The sequence below is a fragment of the Pteropus medius genome, unplaced genomic scaffold, assembly GCF_902729225.1.
Source record: "Pteropus medius unplaced genomic scaffold, Ma_sr-lr_union100, whole genome shotgun sequence".
Lineage (NCBI taxonomy): Eukaryota > Metazoa > Chordata > Mammalia > Chiroptera > Pteropodidae > Pteropus > Pteropus medius.
In genome coordinates this window covers 3,391,091-3,414,029 of record NW_024345481.1, presented here as the reverse complement: position 1 = coordinate 3,414,029, position 22,939 = coordinate 3,391,091, and the positions used below count along the sequence as shown (strand labels likewise).

At 47.4% G+C, this 22,939-nt stretch overlaps 1 protein-coding gene and 1 long non-coding RNA gene across 7 annotated transcripts in view; one reads left to right on the top strand and one right to left on the bottom strand.

Moving 5' to 3' along the window:
• Positions 1-22,939, bottom strand: part of ZDHHC14 (zDHHC palmitoyltransferase 14) — a 220,206-nt gene that overhangs the window by 38,571 nt on the left and 158,696 nt on the right. For all 6 annotated transcript variants that reach the window (XM_039873872.1, XM_039873873.1, XM_039873874.1 and 3 more), the window contains one exon: positions 19,706-19,864. In XM_039873872.1, the coding sequence (XP_039729806.1) occupies positions 19,706-19,864 (159 nt within the window). The remainder of the gene's footprint in view (positions 1-19,705; positions 19,865-22,939) is intronic.
• LOC120611416 (uncharacterized) lies at positions 6,807-8,948 on the top strand. The gene is made up of 3 exons (XR_005655178.1): positions 6,807-7,192; positions 8,387-8,451; positions 8,809-8,948. It is a non-coding gene; the product is annotated as an uncharacterized LOC120611416 (long non-coding RNA).

The window sequence follows — 22,939 nt, the reverse complement described above, 5'->3', positions numbered from 1 at the left end:
CGTCCAGCTCTTTGAGCTTCCTGGAGCTCAGGGGCTGGGTTAGGGCTCTGTCTCACTATAACAATAGTACCGGCACTGTAAGTTCGCACTTGCACACCCTCGTGAAAACAGCCTTGGTACGCTGGTGGGCCTCGGTGATTCTCCAGCTGCAGCTTGCCATGTTGTGACACTCTGTAACCAGCTCCTCTATAAGCAAATGCTTAAGTGCTCAGTGACCATACTGCTGGCTCTGGCGCCACCCCCACCCACGACCCCGCCCAGGCCCCTCTCCACGGCAGGCCTCACACTCTCTTTGGGTCTGTAGGGCCAGAAACTATGCCTGGGCGTTCCCCTCCATCTCACAGAATGAAACAAGGACCCAAATCTTAAAACAAGCTCGTGCTGACAACCAACGCCTCTCAGAACCCTGTCCACACCTCCGAGCTACGGGAGCTCTGTTCAGCCTGTCTCAGGATGGTTCTCCGGGTTCATTGTTCCATAATTTAGTGGTCATTTTAATGTGATCACGGGATGAGGAGGGCACAGTATCCACCTACTCTGCCGTCTCGACTGGAACCTTCCGTACCTCTCTGGAAATCGCAGGCTTTGAAATCAGTATCGACACCACCTCACATCGGAATGGCTTGCACTTTTGTACAGTTTTCTGGTTTTCAATACTCAATCACATTCTTTAAGTCGCTTACTCCCTTTTGACCACGTGTGACAGGCAACACAGGTTCCCAGGCACAGGTGAGGAGCGGAAGCTCAGAGCCACATGGAGCTGCCACAGTCCCCGGCCACTCTGTGGTATGTCTGGGTCTAGACCCACCTGTGACGTCCACTCACCCTGCTTTGTCCACTTCTCCAACTCTTTTGAGACACATGTTCTTTCACGCCTATTACTATGGTTTTTGAGGCCTCAATTTATCATCAAAATAGAGGTTTCAGAACTGAGTTATCTCATGGGTACCTTATACACATAAAGCTAGCAATTCTAAGGCTCTTCGAAACCATGTAATTTGATCGCACGCATAAATGATTGGAAAGCCATATTCCCGATGGGCAGGCTTTTGCAAAGTCTACACGCTTCTGTGATCTTGTAGCAAAGAATCTACAATTCAGTGGTTTCCAACCTTTTTGGCCCCAAGGACCGGTGCTTCTATGAGAATCTGATGCCTGATGATCTGAGGCGGAGCTGAGGCGGTGATGCCGGCGCCGGGGAGCGGCTGCGAATACAGATGAAGCTTCGCTGGTTTGCCCGCCGCTCACCTCCTGCTGTGCGGCTTGGTTCCTAACAGGCCATGGACTGGTACTAGTCCATGGTGTGGGGATGAGAGACTCTTGAGTCTACATCACCCAAGGCACAGAGAGCTGTGTCTGTGAGCAGGACCCAAATTGATGATGATTCCCTAAAAAAGCACACTGACATGTCCGAAGCAGTATCCTTTTTCAAAAAATTTATCTAGAACGAGACCTCTTTGCAAAACTTCTAAGACATTTCATTTTTCTTAAGTTGAAACTGTAGACCCGACTTCATTATGATGACATAGTACTAACACAAGACCAGCTGAAGGAAAGGAACACAAATATGTATTGTGCTTTACACTTTTCAAGGTGCTTTCCCATGTAACCTCTCATCGGTAATACCAACAACGCCTGTGTGCTACAGGATTATGTGGACAGGCATTAGATAGGACGGTGAGAGGGACAAGTGTTCCCCTCTAACCCCTCTTCAGTATCTGCTCTGACAGATTGCCCTGCAGGGTATATTTTTAAAAGGCTGATGTTCACGTTTATCATGTTCATACCTGTCCTAGGTTTCCTGTCTCTAAAAGGTGCGCCTTGACTGGAAAACCCTCAGATCCTTCCTGATTTAAGTTCTGGAGACCCAGGGGTGAAGGGCACCTTACTTCTTTTGGAACACGTCCTGGCTTCCCCAATCTGGGATACAGAATAGAAGCAAAGCCAGACCCAGATGGGCAGAAGGGGCGTTTGACACTCAGAAGTCAGTCATGGTAGGGTTTTCTAACATTCTCATTGCACACCGTCACTCTGCATAGGTATTCAGCCCCCTGACGTTTCTGCCCCTCCAGCTGCCCATGTGATTGGCATTTTAGGGCATGTGCCCGAGATTCCACAATCCCTTTGCCCCTTCAGTTCAAGGGTTACTGATCTACTGTAAACACCCCGGTTTGGGAGGGAGCAATTTGGAGTGGATAAGCCCAACGGCCATTACTGCTGAGCACAAACGCACCTTCCAGGGTATGTTTAGATGCCCTGGATCCCCCAAGCTCCATCCTTGGGCCTTCATGCTTCTCACTGATACATCTTCCTCGGGTGAGTTCATGCTTTCTAAGTGCCCGCAAGACGGTTCTGTGTGATTGTCTCACGGACACCTCACATCGAGAAGGTCCAAAGCTCTATTCATCATGCTCCCCTGTACTCCCCGCTCCTCACAAACCCTCCTCTTCTTAACAAATGCATCAAACATCTAGTTGCTCAAGGCAGAGAATGCGCCCACCTCCCACCCTCTGCTCTCATGCCTCACACCCAGGCGGCCAACAGGGTTGTTGACTGCATTGTACTCCCTTTCCTGTGTCCCTGCTCCCTGTGTCTGAAGGCCACTGCAGGGCGCACATCGCATGTCACCTCTTTCACGAACCCCAGCCACTGTGAAATCTCCCTGGGGCGCCCTCGGTCTGTCCTCCTCACTGTCATCCGAGGGACCTCCCAAAGCAACTAAGATCCCGTCAGCCCTTCGCTTGTATCCCCGGACAGCTCGCTCTGCACTGCAGCCTTGACATGTCTGCAGAGCTCACACACTTCCAAACTGAGCTCCTTGGGTGCTGAGAGGCCCTGCCCCCAAGGGTCTCACCTCTTCTTCAACTAGAGCAGATACCTATATCTGTTTTATATATCGTTTCCTCATTATAGCCCATTTTCTAAAATGCTCTACTGCTTACAACCAAAAATAAAAATAAAAATAAGTTCACAGTCAGCTAGTAAATGGTTACCGTAATTATTCTAAGCAGTCTGAAGGTACATTGGATTACTAAATTAGAGGATCTGAATTCGGGTCCTGGCCTTTGGCCTCCTTAGTAATGTGACCTAGGCAGGTTTCTGGGCCACGGCGGTCAAATATGCTATCAAAGTTTCTTCCCAACTCAAATCCTACGATCCTGGAGCTAAATAAAACCTTTCAAAAATCGCAGTTGACATAAAACTAGGAGGTAGTGGCAGGACTCAGCGCAGAAACTCTACAAACACAGAATCTGTGAGACTGGTCCCCTGGTTAGGCCCAGAACCAACTGGTGGCTCCACAGCACTCAAACTACACAGCACTAGACAAACAGCCACCAGGGTCTGGTCGGCGCAGAAGTCTCAGCTTCTAAATATAGCGTATTGTTTTCTTGTATTTTTCTTGTTCGTATAAAGCATGCGAGCACTTGGCTGAGTCAGGCCATCTCGTCAGTGGATCTTTAATTACTTCTCTGAACAAAGGCACGCCGAAGGACAGGCCGAAGCTCTTATCTCATGGTCAGAACTGGCTACGGAATCTGTGGAGTCCAGCGTGAAAGGGAGCTACAGGGCATCCTATTAAAAGATTATTAAGAATTTCAAGATGGCGACGGCAGAGTGTGTAATCGGCCCCGGGTCCTGCACGCCCAGGAAGCCAGCCCTGTCCTCTGCCACAGGTTTATGCCTTGCGAATGTGATTTTCTAATCGGAGGCAGATTAGTGCCTAGAGGCTCTACTGGATTGTCTGACAGGGTTTACAGAGGGCTTCCCAGAGCAGGTGCAGTGAGGAAGCTGTGATCAACGGTTCAACTTGACAGTGGGCTAACATGCCATTCCGGCTGGAGAGCTTTGGGGCAAGAAGACAAGACCCCACACCGGCTGATGCTTGCTAGAGCCACCAAGCTCGGATCAACTGGTGGTGGGGCAAGGAGGGCTCTGGGAGGGCTGCTGGCCTGGGCGAAGCTGGCCGCCGATGGCGCCATGGGAACAAGGTTAATGAAGGAAGGAGGCCATGATGGAAGATGCGAGAGGAACAGGCAGCAAATGCTAAAACTGTCCACCTCTGAGATACTGTTTCCAGCAAATATCAGAAGATCAGGTTTTTTTCAGGGTTTCTTTTTTTTTAACCTCTAGCGTAGTGGTTTTCAACCTTTTCTTTTTTTTTTTTTCCTAATTCCCTAATGTTTTAAAAAGCTGATGAGAGCTGTGGTCCCTGCCATCATGCACTCACACACGGCCATTTGCGTACAATTCCCAGAAGCCCCTTAGAGTCGGGCTAAGAACGGCTTGACTTACTGGTGCACTTCGCTGAAATTAAGCTAATTTTCGAGTCGAGTTACTAAGACGGCAGGCAGGCTGCTGATTACCTGCTAACTGGTCGGGTAAAGGCGCCATGCTCAGTCCCGAAGGTCCACCTCCTAAAAGCCTGACCCGATCGGGCCCGGCGTGCCGCACGACCCTGTGTGACTCTGCCACAGCCATCTGTCCACACACAGCGGGGCTGCTTTACTTACAGGAAGGGCCTGTGTTTTATTCAGGGTTTTCCAAACTAAGGACTGTGATTAAGTAGTGGGTCACGATCCGCATTAAACTAGGATAGAAAATATCAAGGCATCTTGCGTAGTCATGTTAGTACTGCTTCCTAAAACTTAGATCATCTGAGCATTTGGGTACACTGAGTCCCAATGGAAAATGCATTTCTTACAGTGAGTTGCAGGGGGGAAGGTCTGAAAGGTACTGCTTTGTTCCAATTTGTAGCTGGCACACGATAGGTCCTCTGATTTTCGGCGAATGAATAAATAATGGATAAGTTATATCCGTACTAGGTCTAAATGCATTATGGGTCATTTTCAACGATGTCACATCCGTCCTCCCAGAACTGCATTAGGGTTACTAGTTCCTGATCAGACTTAATTAAAAATTTTCATCATTTCTCTTGGAGTCTGAAATTTTCCATTTGTCTTAGGGGGAAGTTTGAGGCTGGGGGCGGAGTTTTATTTAGTTTTGATTGGGGGAAAGAAACTTTTTTGTTCCAGTTGAGAATATTAACCTAGTCATAAAGCCCAAAAAGCAATACGCTTTTTTCCTTTTAAAGAGAGAAAAGTAAAATGGAGAGATGAAGGTAGCTGCGGGCAGAGGAATACTCCATTATTTTTCTTTCTCCCCTTCCCTCCTCCCTTCTCTACCTCCAGCACGTATTAATTGAGCAGCGGAATGCCAGGCAAAGTGTGAGGTGCTGGGAACACCTGGTGAGGGAAACAGACAAGGCCTGCCCTCTTCAAGCTTCACCTCATGGGGCAGAGACACAAGACCACAGTGTATCCTGACGACCTGGCCAGCATTATCAAGGCAGAGGACCGAAGGCTGTGGGAGGGGTATGCAAGGGGGGCCCTTCCTTAAAGGCATGTAGGAGCTGACAGAGGACCGTGCTGGTCCCAGGGACTGCGAGGAGCCCAGGCAGCGAGGAGGAGTGTGGTTCCAGCCGAGGGGAGAGGCGGCAGGGCACAGGTCTGGCAGACCAGGTTAAAGATTTTGGCTTTCTTCCTATTAGCCGCCAGCAGAAAAGCACTTTCAAGGAGAAAGGCAGTGTGATCAGATTTTCCTTGGGATCGTAGAGAGTGGGATGGTGGTGGGGTCCCCAAGAAGACCCCTGCCCGGGCAAGGGGAGAGGTGATGGGATCTTGCAGCTGACCCCCACAGTGCCAAGGGGGGGAACGGATGGAGCTGGGATCCGCCTCGTAAGAAACGTGCCTAGTGATGGGTTAGGTGAGGTTGGGCGAGAGGAGCCAATGAGACTCTGAGGTGTCTGCTTTGTGCATCCAGCGAATGATGTTTGCACTCAGTGAGGTGGGGGTCGCCAGGATGCTGATTTGGGACGTCTCTGAGCTCCCCGAGTGGAGACATCTGAAAAGCAGACACACCTGCATGTCTGGGGTGTGAGCAGGTCTGACCTGGAGACATCAACCTGGGGGGAAGACCGACTTTAGAAAGGCACACACACGCCCCAGAGACACGGCCAGGAGCCACCCAGCCGAGGGACACAACAAGTCGGGAAGGGGCACATGTGGGGAGATGAGGCGACCAGAAAGAGACTTTCATGTAGTAACTGCTGGTGGCTTTTCTGGGTAGCGAAGAAAAGTATTTTTAAAGCGAGTTGCAGTTTGACAATTACAGGCAGCAAAGCAGTGAGCACTTCTGGTCAGATAAAAATAGAGCCCATGGCGAGATCACTCCCCTCCCTGGGGTCCACTCTACTCTGCCTTAGATGCCGGCCTGTGTACGGTGGGCACGGAGGCTGTGGTTCATCACGTGGCACTCACCCACGGCAGGCTGAAAACGTGCCCTGGAGGCCCCAGAAATTCTGTTGTTGAGACTTTCCTGTGGTGGGGATTCGCTTTTCCAAAATATCACCTTAGACAGTCTTTTGTCTAATTATTAAAGAAATAAATGCACAGAATAAAAAAGGACCTGCGTTTTAAATATTATTTTCAATGCATTATTTTAAATCATTAGAGTCTTCTAATAAAGTGTTTTTCTAAAGCGCCATATAAATGGCTCCCAAGTTTATCTGACCCAGGCACCCAGAAGGCCCCACGGGGCCGGCCACACAGGGCTCTGCTTCCCACGACGGTTATAGTTCTCATTCCACGTTTATAAACTGGCCACCCAGGCGGCCTGACCATTGGCAGAGAAAGGGCTGGCTCGGCATGGTGGCAGAGCTCCAGCCCCTGGGACGCTGAGTCACACAGGCATTTGCTGAAAATGGACAGGGCGGCATCCGGCTTTGCACGCTCCGTGTGAGGGCTTGGCTCCCAAGATCTGTCCCGAAGGGATGGCTTTGTCCTCGACACACCGACAAAACCAGGACTCTATTACCTTGAAGTGAGGGGTCTCACACTAAGTTGCTGGGAGAGACGTCTGGGGGGCAGCCCTGCCTTCCAGGGTGTGCGAGCCCCGCTCCACCCCTGCCTTCCGTGGGGCTCACGCGGTGACTGACCCGAACGTGAAGCGTGTGACCTGCTGAGTGACATGAGGCTGACATTTCCTGGGGACGGCAGTTTACTTACATCGTCGTTCCCACGCTCGGTCCTTCTGGGGAAGCTGCTCAGTTCTGGCCAGCGGGGTCCATCACAACTTGACCTTTGTTTGGGGCTCACGGCTTCTACCAGAGTTGCAGCTCTCCATTAGACCTCTGGTATGTTCTGACCCAGGGGTGCAGCTTGCCTCCTTAAACACGCTCTCTCCTCGGATCTCAACGGGCTCGCAGGGGAAGGCCTGGCCCCAGCCGCAGCGGGTGTCCGCTCTACCGAAAACTAGGACGCGGGTGGCACGATTTCAGGAGGGTTGGATAACCTTCATGTTGATATATGAGAGCATTTTTAAAATTTAAAGCACTGACACATACACCTAGTCTCGTTCCCCCAGGATTAGCTTTATCATAATCCCGGGGGAATGCTAGGACTTAGAGCTTATTTATGGCTTTGCATGGTCATGCCACCCGCTCGCCTTCTCTACTCATCCTGGAGCCTCTCTATAAGCCTCCAAAGGCTGACGACCCCCCGTGATGCATCTTCCTGCTTCCTCCCTGCACGCTGCTCCCCAGCCCTGCACCCAGGGCAGACCCATCCGCGGGGGACGCGAATGGTCGGGTGAACCACGTGTCTCCACCAGGCTGGGGTAGACGTTATTGCCTTTTCTCACATGTTGAAATCTCACCTGTCCACCTGCTGCTTACTTTGGGCCCAGCTGCTTTTCTCTCTGCTCTAAATCATGGTTTATGAAGGTTTGCACAGGGGTTGGGAGGCTGTCTTCTCGTTCTGGCTGCCAGCGTCTTGCTTTCTGATCGTGGGCGTCTCTGTTCGTTCTGAATCTGAGTTCTGTCGCCATTGGGGGTGATATTTCCCACCCAGACTAATACTCAGGGTGGCTGTGAGCAGTGAATGAGACAACGTATGGAGAACTACCTCCGAAAGTAAAAAGCCACACGTAAATATGATGGTGTCATAGAGACGAAAGAGCTATTTCAGTATAAATTGTTTCTATGTATTCATTTCACTTCTTTAATCAAAAAAGACAATCTCATTTTCACAGGTATATTACTAGATTTTAAAATAAATACTTCTTCCTTTATCTCAGTATAATCTTTCCATTTCAATTAGTCCTTTATATAAAAGGTTTCCCCAACCTTTTAAAAATAAAACTTAACCTATTCCGACAAACCCAGTCATTTTCATGGCTTTTAAAAAATTTTGTATTAAGCTTTCAAAACTAAAGCACACAGGTTATTGTTCACTATCCAAGTGTCCAGCCTTTAACAGCTCAGTCCTGCCCAACTCCTACAAAACGTGGGTGGAATTTTGTGAAACATTTATTGTTTAACACCCAACAGAGAGCAGCTGGATCAGCTGATGCGGCCACAAATATCTTGGAAGAAGAAACTTCGGGGCTGGTAAGGTTTTATCTTTTGCTTCCCTAACTCCCACATCTGTTGCTGGAGGCCACTTTCATTTCTAGGCACCTCAAGTGAACAACTGATTGCCGATCACCTACTGCGAGGCACGGCATGTTTACAAAGGTGAATCAGACACACAGCTGCTTCTTGGAAAGTAATTGTTCTTCAGTCTTCAAGTCTCCCTGTATCCAATAAACTGGATTATTTCGAAATCTTACTTCCTCTTGAGGTGGAATATCCTTCCCTGCCCCACTGACAGGTCACACTCAAGGTCATGGTCATGCGCCTTGTTTGGCCAATGGAGTCTTAGCAGGTGTTCCATATGCAGAGGCTGTAAGAGATACTTCACTTGTTGGCAGCACATCACGTGGTCCAGTGACCCAGCAGGAGGTGAACATGCCAGGTAGCTGCTGTCCCTTCAGCCAGGGTCCCAGAATCAAATCTAAGGAGAAGACTGAGCCTGAGCCATACCTGGGGCCAAGCCTGGCCATAGTCCCAGAGCTGCCCCCAGATGACCCACAAGCCCACGAGAACGAGGCATGCTGTGTGTTTAAAAGGCACTGATTTTGGAGGGTGTTTGTTATGCAGTATCACCGGACAATAGCTAACCAATACATCTCATCAATTCACTTTATAGTTGTGAGATTAATCCCAACGTGAGATTTGATATTTTGAATTTTCTGTTCAAGCATATGCACTAGTGGCTGAATCGAGTCTTTTTCTTTTTTTTTTAAGATGGGCATCCAAGGGCCTCAAGGTGGCTGCCGTCTAATTTTTCCAGCCTTTCCTCCCATTTCTCCCTTTTACACAACTTGGTTTAACGTGACCATCCTAAGGTCAGATTAGATATCCTGAGTGCTACAACCTTGTCATATATTTCTTTATGATGTTAACTTTTCACGAGGAGGCCGAAAACTTGTCAAATGCAGGAAGCCCATCTAATACTTGCACAGAACAGCCGATGAATAAATACTTCTGGATTGGCTGTAAATGCCTGCTTTGCGAAGCACTCCACAGACATGGCTTGATTCCTCCACGTGACTCTCCACGTCTACCCCTGGGTCCTGACGGAGCCACACAGCTTCGTGGCCTTCTACCTCTGCTGTCGCCCAGAGGGACGATGGCCCTGAGGTGAGTCAGAGGAGGAACACGGCCTTATTGAATGACTCTTCATCTGTAAAATGACACTTATAACGCCTGGCTCCCAACAGGCCTCAAAGTTGATAGTGATTTATTGATATTAATCTTTCAGGGTTGTTTATCACCTTAGTGGTGCTCTGCTGAAGTGGCTGCCTCCTGCAGGAGGTCTCGCTGCTGGCCGCTGCTCTCTGTGAGAGATGAGCCATTCCCAACGCGGCCATCAGCCCGGAGAGGGTCAGAGAAAGTCTGGTCCCCAGGCTCTCAACCTTGACACCCATATCTACTTACACGCACTTACACCTGTAACAGACATGATATGAAACAAATTCTTCTGACAGGTTAAAGACTTTGTGGAATTTTACTTTATTTTGGCTATTGCCTCAAAAGCATGCCAACTTTCATGGCGGAAACTCTTGGCAGCAGAACGTAGGGGATGCTATTGTGCGGAGAACAAGTGGAAAGACCGCCAGACAAGGGACGGGCTTATCCGGCTGGAATGACAGCGTGGCTCCAGCTCCAGCACGAAGACTCCGTGGACGCAGGGGGACGGAGACGAGAGCAGGGGACAGACAGTGAAGTACAGGAAACGAGACGTGGCAGGAAGAGAGAGAATGGGGCACCGACAACCAGGAACGGTTTCAATTTGACCTAAGAGGAGCGAAAAGTCTTCCGGGGAAGAATGTCATCTTACGGCCAAACGAGTCAGAAAGGTGACTTGGAATTCTGTCGTCTGTCTCTTGAGCGAGGAACACTGAATCACAGATAATGAGTGGCGAAATTAAAACCCCCTCCCTTTCTGAAAAACACCTGAGCTGCTTCTAAGAAAACCAGGAATAAGTCAAAAACACATGCCCCAAGTTCTTATTTACATTGTTCAGAGGTGGGTAAATTTGGCTCAGAGCTTCTTGTATCGATGAATAAAACCCTTTACGAAAACTACAGGCTTCATCAGAGCCGTGAAATGAATCCTGGCTGTCTCCACAATCTTGCAAAGTGTGAGTTCCATCACAGGGACGGCCACATTCCCTGACTTATCTGTCGTTTTGCCAGTCTCATGAAACCCTCGGTGCACTATGATAGATTATCTGGGAAAAGAAACACTTCCAAGTTTGTTTTCAGCTAAAAGATCACATGACTGTATTTATTCATTTTCAGTCAGAGGTGGGGACACAATCCCTGGCCGGTCTGAGGCATGCAGGAACTTTCCAGAGAGGTCAATGAGTGGGAGGGGTGAAAACGCGACGGGTAGCTTGAATCCAAAAGCATTAGATTGTTTGATACGTTATTTACTTATTTTTTACTTTTTAATTAGAGTAAATATTACGCTCAATATTATTTTACGCTCAATATTATTTTACGCTCAATATTATTTTCTATTAGTTTTAGGTCTACACATAGTGGTTAGACGTTTATATAATTTACGAAGTGAACCCCCGGGTTGGTCCAGGACCCACCTGGCACCATACGTAGTTTTTATGCTATTATTGACTATATCCCGTATGCTGTGCATCACATTCCCGTGACTATTTTGTAACTACCAATGTGTACTTCTTGATCCCCTCACCTTTTTCACTCAGCCACCTGACCCCCCCTCATCTGGCAGTCACCAGTTTGTTCTCTGTATCCCTGAGTCTGTTTTGTTTGTTCATTTATTTTGTTCCTTAGATTCCACATAGAAGTAAAATCATATATAGTTTTAGGTTTATAGTACCTGTTGCTTCAACCAAAAAGAAAGAATAATTCTCCAGACACTAAGAAAAACTAATAGCCAACACCAAGTGTCTGGAAGCCATCGGGAGCCCGCGCCATCACAGAAAGCTCAGGGGCGGCCCCCGCATAGGTAGCAAAGAGTAAACAGTCCCCCATCATCTCAGGAGACTGGCCTTGTCCATTGCTGTCAAACGTCCCTGCTGGCTGAGTGCCTTGCTCTTCCCTGTTAGTCTCTAAGCCTCTGGCCTGCTGTCCTGTCTGTCTGTCCACATGCTGGGCCTCCCGCTCTAACTCCTACTTATGCTCTAACACCGGGCATAGGGACCGGCCGCACCTCGAAATCTGGGTTCTCAAAGACCCCTCCCCATAGCACTTACCACACCCCACTGTGTTTATTCCTCTCTTACAGCTTTCCCTCGCAGACTGTAAAACCCTTTTCAACAAGAACTGTGCATTTTATTGATCGCTTTGGATCAAAATGTAGAAACGGACAATGCAGAAGTCGCTCACACAAGTACACACATGCACATGTGTGTGGGGACTCGAGTCACTTTCTGCATCTGATCTGTGGTTCAGTAACACGCTTTGGACTTCATCATATCTAATAGTGCGTGTTTCCTAAATGTTATTGGTTATTATAGCTAGCTTGTGCTTTTACTTGAAATTTATAATTATTTTATCTTGTCCTTTGCCTCAAAGTGCATTAAATTTATAAATAAGTTTGTGGAGAGAATCTGTCTTGATTTCTATTGTGATTCATGACATATAGTAATCTATTCTGATGTATTTATTTGGTGACTAATAAACCTACTAAACTGAAAAAACAAGTTTAAATGTTTGTCAGTACTGTTATTGTTGGTTTTCTTGTCATCTAAAAAAAGTGATAATTTTGTTTGCTCATTTTTGATAGTTATATGTTCATGTTTATTTTTCTCATCTTATTGCATTAGTTAGAAAATCTAGACAAATATTAAATATTAGCAGTGATAGTGGACATCCTAATTTGTTCCTAATTTTAACATAAATAATTCAGTATTTTACTAATTAAAAAAGTTTTTTTCTAAATCATGTTAAAGGAATAGTCTTCATTAATTTTCTATTGCTGCATAGCAAATTACCACAAATGTAGTGGCTTTAAACACACGAATTTATTGCTTTGAATTTTTCAGTTAGAGCTGGGTCAGTTAATAGGTCAGGAGCCCAGGCCAGGGTCTCACTGGGCTACGATTAACACGAAGGAGGAGGTGCAGGTCTCAGTGGGCTCGGATCCTCACCCTTCCCAGCTCAGTGATTCATTCTCTGCCCCTCTCACGTGGCCCCCTCCACCTTCAAGCCAGTAACGTGAGTTGAATCCTTCTCCTGCTTGGAATTTCTCCTTCTTGGCTCTTAAAGGGCCCTTGTGTTTATGCGGGAGCCCACATGGATAGTCCAGGATCCTCTCCCTAATTTAGAGTCAGTTGATTAGAAATCCTAACGGCATCTGCAAAGTCTCTTTGCCATGTACGATGACAACATCACAGGATGAAGATCACGGAAGTCAAAATCCTGCCCACCAATCCTCCAATCTTGGTTTCCTGAGTTTTAGAGTTAGAAATAAGTGCCAAACTATATTGAATCTCTTTTTAGTATCTATTATCATGATCGCATACTTTTTGGTCTTTGACCTATTGATATATTAAGATTTAGTAACATTAAAAAATAATCGCATTCCTGGAATATACCTTTCTAGGTCATAATGGCTAGTTCTTTTATCATATTGCTAGACTGAGTTTGTTATGTCATCATATTGGTTCTAACATATATTTATAAATGAGAATTTTTTTTTTTTTGCATGTTATTTCTGTCAGGTTTTGGGGTTAGCCTATCACGTGAAATGAACTGAAAAGCTGTCCAACCTGCTCTAAACTTTGGAACGGGAGAATAGGAAGTAAGATTGGGTCCAGCCTCTTTCTTGGACAATTCTCCAATAAACTTATCAGTTTTTAATTGTTAGTAGTCTATTTAAGTTCTCCATCCATTTTTTGGCTAATTTCCCATAAAATAATGTTTCATTGAGATTTTTCAAATCAATTGGCATTGAGTTATACAATATACAAAATAACATAATTATTTTCCAATAATGACAACAACAAAAAACCTCACCTATATTTCTCATTTGAATCTGTTATTTCTACTTCATTTTCTCTCTTTCGGTCTTACCAGAAGTTTATCTTTTTGTTATTTATTTCCCAAAGAATTAGATCTGGTATCACATTTATTTTTGTTTCTTAGGTCATTTATTGTTTTCTTCCTGATTTTTCTTAAATTTATTTTGCAATTCTTTTTCTATCTTCTTGAGATGAATGCTCTATTTGCTTCTAAGTTGTTTTATTTCTGTACTAGACTTTTTAAAACTTTTTACTTCATTGGCCGTCCACTCTCCAAGTAAATTTCCTGTTTGAAGAGAACCCAAAAATAGGTGGAAGGCAGGGCCCCACCCGTCACCCCCACCTCCTATAGAAGCTGAAAGTGGGGTGGTTCCCTCTCCCGCCTCGCTGGCGCCTGGGTAGGCAAGTGAGAAAGGCCTAGGTGCTCCCACCAAGACCTCTGGATCCACGGTCCATGGGCCTCGCAGTCAGTTCCCAGCTGACGTCAGCAGCAGCATCGGAACTCAGGGGTGGCGCAACGAGCATCTTGCTGTGGCCCTCGCACCTCCTCTGCGGACCTACTGCAGCTGTAACTGTCTGCACGCGGCCGCCCAGCCTCCCCAGGCTCTGCCTGGTTTCTGAGCCTGGTTCTCCGGCTTTCTCCTTCATTTCTATGAGCTACCTGATCATTTTCCAAATAACTTCTATTCCGCTAACTATTTTTGTGCGTGTGTTTGAAATAGTTGGAAATAGTTGGCATAGTTTTCTTTTACATTGTTCTCATTGTCACTTTCTAACTATTCCACAATTGCAATTTTGAAGTTTCTGTCACCCGAGAGTTATGACAAAGAGCTCTTTAAAAAAATACTACATTTGCTTAGGTTTGTGTATTATCTTTGACTGATTTCTAGTTTTATTGTTGTGTCGTCAGATAACATGGTCTGTGGGACATCTTTTAGGAAGCTAGAAATTTTTTGTGGCCTCGTTGATTAAGTTTTGTAAATGTTCTACAGTTTTAAAAAGTAAGTATACTTTGTAGAAACAAAGTTCAACATCTATTTATTATTTATCGGTATCCTTTATTTTATTACTTTCTTTTGTTTACCCGAGCCATCAAAACCTGAGGCATGCTATTGTTTCTCATTAGCATTATGTTTACAGCAAATTATCCTGGCATTTTTAAACAATTTTTTCTTTATATATTCTGATGCAATGTTATTTGGTACATATACGTTCACGACTAAATTTTTAACTGCCCTCTTTACCAACGTAAAATTACTCTCTTTAACTCAGGTAACATGATAAACACAGTGCTTCCTATCTCGAATTCTCCTTGGTCTGCTCTTAATAACGATCCCTGGGGACTGTCTTTTGCTTTGATGCATCTAGCTGCTAGCACAGTGCCTGACACACAGGTGCTCATTAAATGTCAGTGAAAAGCGAGGATCCTGAAGACTAGGCGGTACAGTAAAGTCCTGTTTGTTTTGGTTCCTGGCACGATACAAATGCCAGCTTGCTCCACTCCCTTCCAATGACAGACTTTCCTGTGGGAAATTAAGAGCCCTCTCACCATACCCACATAGTTAAAGGGAAATTCTGGAGTGCTGCCCCACACCAGATGGAGGCCGCGATTCTAAGTCTCAGACAGGAACCTCTTAATATCGAGCACAACAGTGAAGTGGTAACTGGGCTCTCATGGGCTGGGGCAGTGCACGGCGGAGCACGCATGGCGGACGAGACAGATACCTGCCATCTGAGCCCAGAAACCCACATCGTGGAGGAAGCAGCTGGGTCAACAAAAGGAGCCGCTGTGGGGAGAGACCGAGCACAGCAAGGAAGAGGCAGGGGAACGAGGAAGGCTTTACAGGATCCTTAAAGATGATGGTAAAGCTCTACCCAGAAAAGAGTAACAGGATGCCGAGTCCCCTCAGAGGGCGTCTGAACATTCTTCGTGCCACCCGCAGCAGAAATGACAGAAGGGGGCAGATGAAAGGGTCCAGGGCCCCCTCTGTATGAGGGAAGAGGCTGGTACTGAGAGCTCCCCAGGGGGACACAGCCTGAGGGCTTCCTGGGCCATCTCTTTTGTCTTCACAGCACCTCCAGAAGTGGCACAGCAGATGCACAGAGGGTCCCCCTGGCCCAGACAGGGTAGCGGCTTTGGGACCCAGGTGGCTGCTGAATCCAGAGGCCACCTCTCAGCCTCCAGGTAAAGCTGCTTCCACCTGAATAAAGTTAGACACTGGCCCAGAGCCCACCAAAGGACAGACCTCCCTTAAAGCGACCGCCTTGGTCAGGGAAGTGTGGAAGGGACTCATGTGGGACTTTGGAATGTACATGGTGAGTCTAGGAGGACCTCGCCAGCCCACACTGGCTTCTCAGCCCCTCAGCTGCTCTTGCTTTGATGAACCGAGGGAGCCTATGGAGCTGGGAGCAGAGGTGGCTCCACCGCCCCGGCTGTTGGTTGTTTAAACGTTTTATAACTTCAAAGGTCGCCTGAATGAACACACAACCCAAAGCACTCTGCTTCAAATGTGCAGAAGCGATTGATGACAACACACAGGGAGGGAACTAGAAAGGCAGAGGAAGCGTCAGAGAGAAAGAGATAGAAACAGAGGTAACCAGAGACAAAGTCAGAGAGGAGAGATTCTCTTCTGGGACGGCTGAGCATCTAAATCCTACCGGGTTACAGACAGACGAGGGGACTCTTGTCACTCTGTGCAGACGAATCTCGTTCTCTGCAGTATTTGTGGGGACTACGGCAGCATTCCTGCCGTTACTCATGGCAACTGCATTCATGACAAGCACTTACTGACCCTCAGTGGGCACCAGGGTTGTACTGGGCGCACGCCGGGCACCATCCACCCTGACTCCTCAAAGAAACCTATGAGGTTGTCTTAGGGTCGCCCCATTTTATAGATGTGGAAACAGGTAGGGGCGGTCGGATGAAATGCCCAGGTTCCACTATTATCCAATGATAGGACAAGGATTGATCCTGGGTCCACGTGTCCTTACAGCCATGTCCCAACCACTAAGCTCTGCTGACTCTACATTTGCAAGAGCTGCTCCCCAAGAAAGCTTTTCCTGAGTCCTCAAGTAAGAGTACAGACCCTCCATGACTTTGCTCTCATTTCAAACTTACTGAACAGAGAAAAAGACTCTTCTGAACTGCCTGGGAAACTGCATGTTCCCTCATCCCTCTCCCAGTGCAAAGCGACATTATTTGCGTGCCTAGGAATCACGAGCCCAAACCCCTTCATTACTAAGGAAAAGGAGGCCACATGTGCCATCCCTGGCTCTCGGCACATCCTTGTATGTTTTGCCCTGCAAAAGGTAGAATTCTTTCAATAAAAACTTTCTATCTCAAGATGAAATAGTCGCAAACTCTGCAGTTACACTTCTCAGTTGGAGACATCTGCTTTCCACTCTATTTCCTGAGTGCAGAAGGTCCCATTTGCTGGTCGGCTAATGGGTCCCACCAAAGGCCCAGACGCAGCGTAATGAACTGGAAAAGCAAAGCTACGTAGGCTTGAATCACTGTGTGTGGGCTGAATCGAGAGTGCTGTGAGTAGCTTTAAGTCAGCTGCTTATCTCACCTGTCGTCCACGAGCGGGGCCCTCATCAGGGTTTGCCAAGCTCCAGCCCTGGGTCCATCAACTGATGCTAAGAGGCAGCTGCAGGCAATGTGCTTTCCGTCCAGTGTTCCTCCTCTCGAGCCCATCCCCAAACCTTCCCTACTCTCCTTTCCCGTGGCTGTTCTGCGTCTCCAATTATAGGACACCACGTGCTTGACTGGGCAGTGCTGGACTGCCACTGTGACTTGGATTTATGAGGAAGGTCGCGGGAGGGCTCCTGCATATTCCAGACCAGTGGCTCTTATTTTCTCAGCTGGCAGTTTCTATAACGGATATTACCTTAAATAGGCTACAGGAGAAGTACACCATTAACTGGGATTGATATCTAATTTTGGTAAGAGGATTTTACATCTAATTCATTAGGGTTCTTTAAGGAACATGTAAACCTATGGGTGATGGAGGGAATGACTAAGAGAATTATATGAACTTTTAGAAAAGTGTTTTACGATAACACCAAGGGAACTTCAAAACACTATGAGAGAGAGAGGAAAAGTTTATCACGATTAGGAATGTAGCCTGGAGACAGGAGACAGGGTTGAGACCACCTGATCCAAATGAACAAATAGAAACAGTCAGGTGAACGTTGTTATAAACGATAAAGGCGGTGTCCAGTAACCACTTTGGGTTTATAGTTAATGCCTATAAAAATCCCTACCTATAAATGCCAACTCGAATAAGTCATTAGACCTCTAGGGGAAAGCATACAAAATAACAGAAGTCTTTATGTGAAAAAAATATAAGTTCCATACTATTAAACTTATAAAAATATAAACTTATAAAAATATAAACTTATAAAAATATAAGTTCCATACTATTCCATCATATAATAATATTCCACCATGTAATATCAAAATTACAAACCTAGAAAGGGTCCTGAGAATCCCTACAGATTGTTTCCCTGAAGATATTTAGGCCACGGTGCTGTTTTGGCTTAAATTGTCCTGAAGATGGACATGGGATGACCACTGGGGGCCGGAGTCACCAGGAAGGGTATCAGAAAGCAAACAAAGGCTGTCATGTGTCCTTGTAGAAACTCTCATGTGCCCTCACATAGAAGACCTCACATAGTGGGCATCCCACCTGCAGAAGGCTACCGCGGATCAAGAGATTGTCCAGAGGAAGCCAGTCAAAAATATCAAGGGAGCAGCAGTAATAATAGCAACAGGGCATTTGCTCTACGCCAGGCACTGTTCTAAGAATCACTCCTTCAACCATCCCACGAGGTAGGTGCTGTTACCGACCCCATTGCAGAGATGCAAAAATTGAGGCACGGAGAGTTGAAGTAGCTTGTCTAAGTCACGAAGCTTGCGTCTGCACCCAGGCCACGTGACACCAGATTCTAGGCTCTTAACTACAGGCTACTTACTACCTGGGAAAGACTCAGCAGAATTCCATGCTGCTCCACTGCGGGGCAAAGGCCTAAAGTAATTTATCTAAGTTAATAAAACCAAGATAAGGCCCGATAGAGAAATAATGGACTTTCCAACAAACTGTAGATTACTAACGTTAGAATAAAGTAAATTTCAGACAAAGAAAAGGAAAAGTGCTTTGCACAACAGGAAGTACATTATAACATTTTATTGTCCTGAAGAAGAATTGAGCCTATGAATTCCAGGAGACTCAAAAAAGTGCTGGCGATCGATAAGGTGTTACTCAGGGAAAAGGTTTGTTCTGAGGTGTTCTGTCCTTTCCCGGAGGAGGAAGCAGGAGACTTTCTATGCCCCGTCGCCCAGGGATACCCTTAGTTATTTCTCTTACAGGCAGGCTCTGGGGCTGAAGGAGGGAGGGCCTCCCCAGCGTGGCAAAGCCTTCGTCCGCTTCTTACTACCCTTCTTGTACCGTAGGCCTCCTGCCAGCCCTGTGCCAACCTCGTCTCTAAGAAGCTCCACCCCAGGAAGGAAGGTGGTCTGTGGGTGCGAGCAGCAGCTTTCAGTGTGAAGTGCTTGCCAAATAATTCCAAAGGGTTGGACCCACATCGGTTATGGCCTAACGGCAGGGCCGAGTCTTCTGACCGAGGACCTCTGAGCTCCACTGTATCCCCTCTGCCCATGTCCCTAGTCTGTCCTACGGACAGCAAGTACACAGGGGAGGTTGTAACGTCTCTGGGAAGAGAAACACCGCTAACTGCAGGTCTCCTGGCCTCTGCCTCGTTTCGTCTCCTTCACTCGAAAGGTCTCAGGCTCCCCATGCCAAACGACCCCCCAGGACTTGCAAGAACGCACAGAGCTCATCTGGCTCTACATGCAGATAGCTCACTGGGCAATGGAGGGACCTCCATTGGTGGTGAAAGGGTTTTATTTCAAGTGCCTGCTGGCCTGGCAGCTCCAGGGAACAAAGAACCCCCACTCTGGTGTGGGTGCCCCAGGAGGATAAGGCCTTAGGGCACTGCACCAGTAGGATGCTGGGGTGCAGGATGTAAAAAAAAAAAAAGAGAGAGATTTGGCTTGGTGAACAGGATCCGGGCAGGAGGCCACTCACAGGCCACATATGAACTATTACTGAGTTGTTCGGTTTCAAAGGATTAAAGAGACACACATGCGGACTCGTTAGCGCCCGTCTATTCAAAGGAGATCGGCCGCTCCATCAGCGGCAGGCATTTTTGCACAAGCATTAGGGGCGGGACGGAGGCGATTTCTGCTTCTACTCACCTACGCAGTTATCGCAAAGGCTACAATGAGAGGCACGAGGGGGCCGGAAAATCTTGCAGGTGAAACAATATTTAAGTTTCACAGTCTGGCCATTGATGATGACTTCTTTGGTTCTGGGAGGTGGGCGGTACCCCCCTGAACTGGTGCCGTTTGCGATATCTGTGGAGAAAAGAAAAAGAGCAGACGCCCTTAACGTAGCACTTAACCTCTGCGGGCCCTCGCGCCTAGGGGGCTTGGGGTCAGCGCTGCCAAGTGCAGCGCCCTCACCTGTGCCTTTCTGGGAGGCTCCTGGCACCAGACACACAAATGTCGGGGGGATTGGCCGTCCCATAACCTTGGAGCTTCTTGCCAGGTCTTGGGGCTGTGCTTGCTATTCCACACTGGTGGGAGTGACCACGTGCTGAGCTCTGGCCAATGGGACGCAAGCCTACGTGGCCCCGCCCAGCTGGTGGGCCCCTCCCCAAGCCCCGCCCATTCACTCCACTCCTGCCTCTGAGTCACCTTGGAGCTACAAACTCGTGTCCTTGAATGACCACACGAGGAAAACGGCCCCTGAGACCTCTTCCCTGGACCACACGGTTACTGGAGCACCACATTCCCACAGTGTTAAATTGCTGAAAATTTAGATTTCATTCATTGCAGCAGCTAGCGCTGCCCTAATACTGTGGGTGACATTTACATCGGGGACACTTTCTGTCTCCGGCAGCCTACTCCATATCCGGCTCCAGAATCTGCCCACTTTGCGCACTGGCCTCCTCAGAAATCCCAGGTATTGGATGGGGGGCATGTCGAGTTAAATATATATATATTTAAATCTTTAAGTGTATATTTTAAAAATAATTTCTATATTTTATTTGACCACCATCTTTATTTAGACCAGTTTTTAAAATGTTGAATAAAATACAAATAGTCTATTTTTTTTTTAAGTTTCATTTTCATTTACAGTCTGGTTCTTGTCCCTTAGAATCACCCAGGGAGCTCGTAAAACTCCAGTAATACATGGCCCCTTCCCTAGACCCATTAAATCAGAGCCGCCTGGAGTGATTCTAATGTGTTGCAGGGTTGAGAACCTCTGCTCTACAGGAAGATAAAACATCCAGTTTTATCCTTGTTTAGACCCCTCACAGCCCTATGAGACTTGCCAGAAGGCATCTGGGCAGCTAGCTGTGCAGTCAAGTACAGGCCACAGGTGGACGGAGGATAGCTTCACCCAGGGCTTCGTGGCCGATAAACACGGCAGAGCAGATCTGGTAGCTAGAGGAAATCTTGGGAAATTCACGGTGTTCTCTCAAAACAGAGCTGGTATCGTTAAAGGCAGTCGTTCCTTTTAGTCCATACACACTCGAGGGACACACTATCAGACAGCAAGAGTTGCAACATGCTTTTGGAAATTTCCAAAGTGGTAGGAATGAGTCCCACCATCCAATTAGCACCTCCCCCGCCCCCAACTCAACCGATAAGGGCAAGAGTTATGTGGAGAGTTTTCAAAACTATTGATATTTCAGTCTTGCTCTCAGAAGTTCTGATTTCATTGGTGGGAGACAGTCTGGCATCGGTGGTTTCAAAAGCTCTCCAGGTACAGGAATCTCCAGCCAAAGCTGAGGACCACTCCCAGTGTGGTCCATGCAGTGTCCCTGTCATCTGAGAAGCAGGTTCTGGGCCCCGCCTGGAGATGGTGCAGCAGAATCTGCATTTACCAAGATCCCCTGGGGTTCCTGCACTTGAAAGTTTGAGAACCCTGGTCTGGGTGCCTGTGAATACTCCCCATCCATACACCACACTCACCTCGCACTCTTAAATTCCTCTTTGTCACGTACCCAAATACACTCACGTGACAGAGAACTCAGAGAACACAGCTTCACTCGTGTTGAAACGGTCGCTTCACGAATCAGTCCCAGCCACCCAAACGTTTTCCCGTGGAGGACTTGGTGATTTGGACAGCCAGTGGCATCTGCACAGCCCCTCTGCCCCCCGGCAGGGTGGCTGTCACTCATTGATAGAACCCATGACTCCAGCGTCACGATTTTAGCACCCCGCCCCCTCCTTTACCCCAATTTTCTTTAAGGGGCTGTCAGAGGCCTGGAATCTGCCCCCAGCCCTTTAGCCTAAGGCTTTTGGTATTGGTGAGTACACCAGCCTCGCTGGCAGGGGAAACATTACGAGCGATTACTAGTCATGGAAAAGGAAAGCTCCACGAGCAGGTTGTGGGAGAGGACAGAGAGTCCAGGGACCAGTGAGGGACAGAAGGGAGGGCAGGGAAATGGAAAAGCGAGCAGCAGCCCTGCTTTGCCTCTTTGGGGGGACAACCCTTCTACTTAGAATAATTAAACATCCGCGGAGCCACCCCCAGGATGCCAGGTGATCTTGCCAAGCAGGACACCATTTCTCAGCATGTGTCCCACCTGCCTGGCGCCCCAGGTGGCTGCCCTATGGAATGGTGCTAAATTCAGCGGGCATCTGGACAGGCACTGAGCTCCCAAACATACGCAAGGAAGAGGAAGGCATCTCCACCGACTCTGTCACAAGGAGAAGACAAAGAGACAGCACCGCTGCGTACTTCCCTGAGCATCGGGTAAAAATAACTGGCTTTGAACAAACACATCAAAGATAAGGTCAGATCTTTACCCAGTGCCAACTGGGTGCCACCGAAGCCTAAATTAATTATGACTGTCACCTCGCTAGCCTTATGTCGTTCAGCTGTGAAGTCTGCGGTGTCTATTTAGCTCTTGCAAACATGGCTAGAGAAGCTAGAGAGACATATAGGTGTAAAAACAACAATCCAATCACTAATATTTGAGTTAATTTAATCAGAAAAGTTTGAGAACTGATTTGTCAAGGAACGTGTTTTAAAAAGCGGGGATGACAAACTGACCTACACTAGAATGATGACTGAAAAAGCCCAGTTCTAGAATGGTCATGATTCGAAGAAGTGCGTATCTGCTAGTACTTCTTAAGACAAACTCGAGTGATCCTATAGTTCATACACTTTCGAAAGATTAAACCTCTGATACGAAGTGAAAGCTACAATTCAGCAGACGTGGTAAACTGATGCTGAAGTATTCAAGTAAACCCACAAACTCTTTGACTAAATATCCGGAGAGCTCTTTATGTCAAAGGAATGGAAAAGGACGAGCAGGATTCGGGGCCCAGTTACGCCATCATCAAGTGACCGAAGGACCACAGAACTAAAAAAAAAAAAAGTCCATTGATATTCATAAAGGATTTACTCTGGGC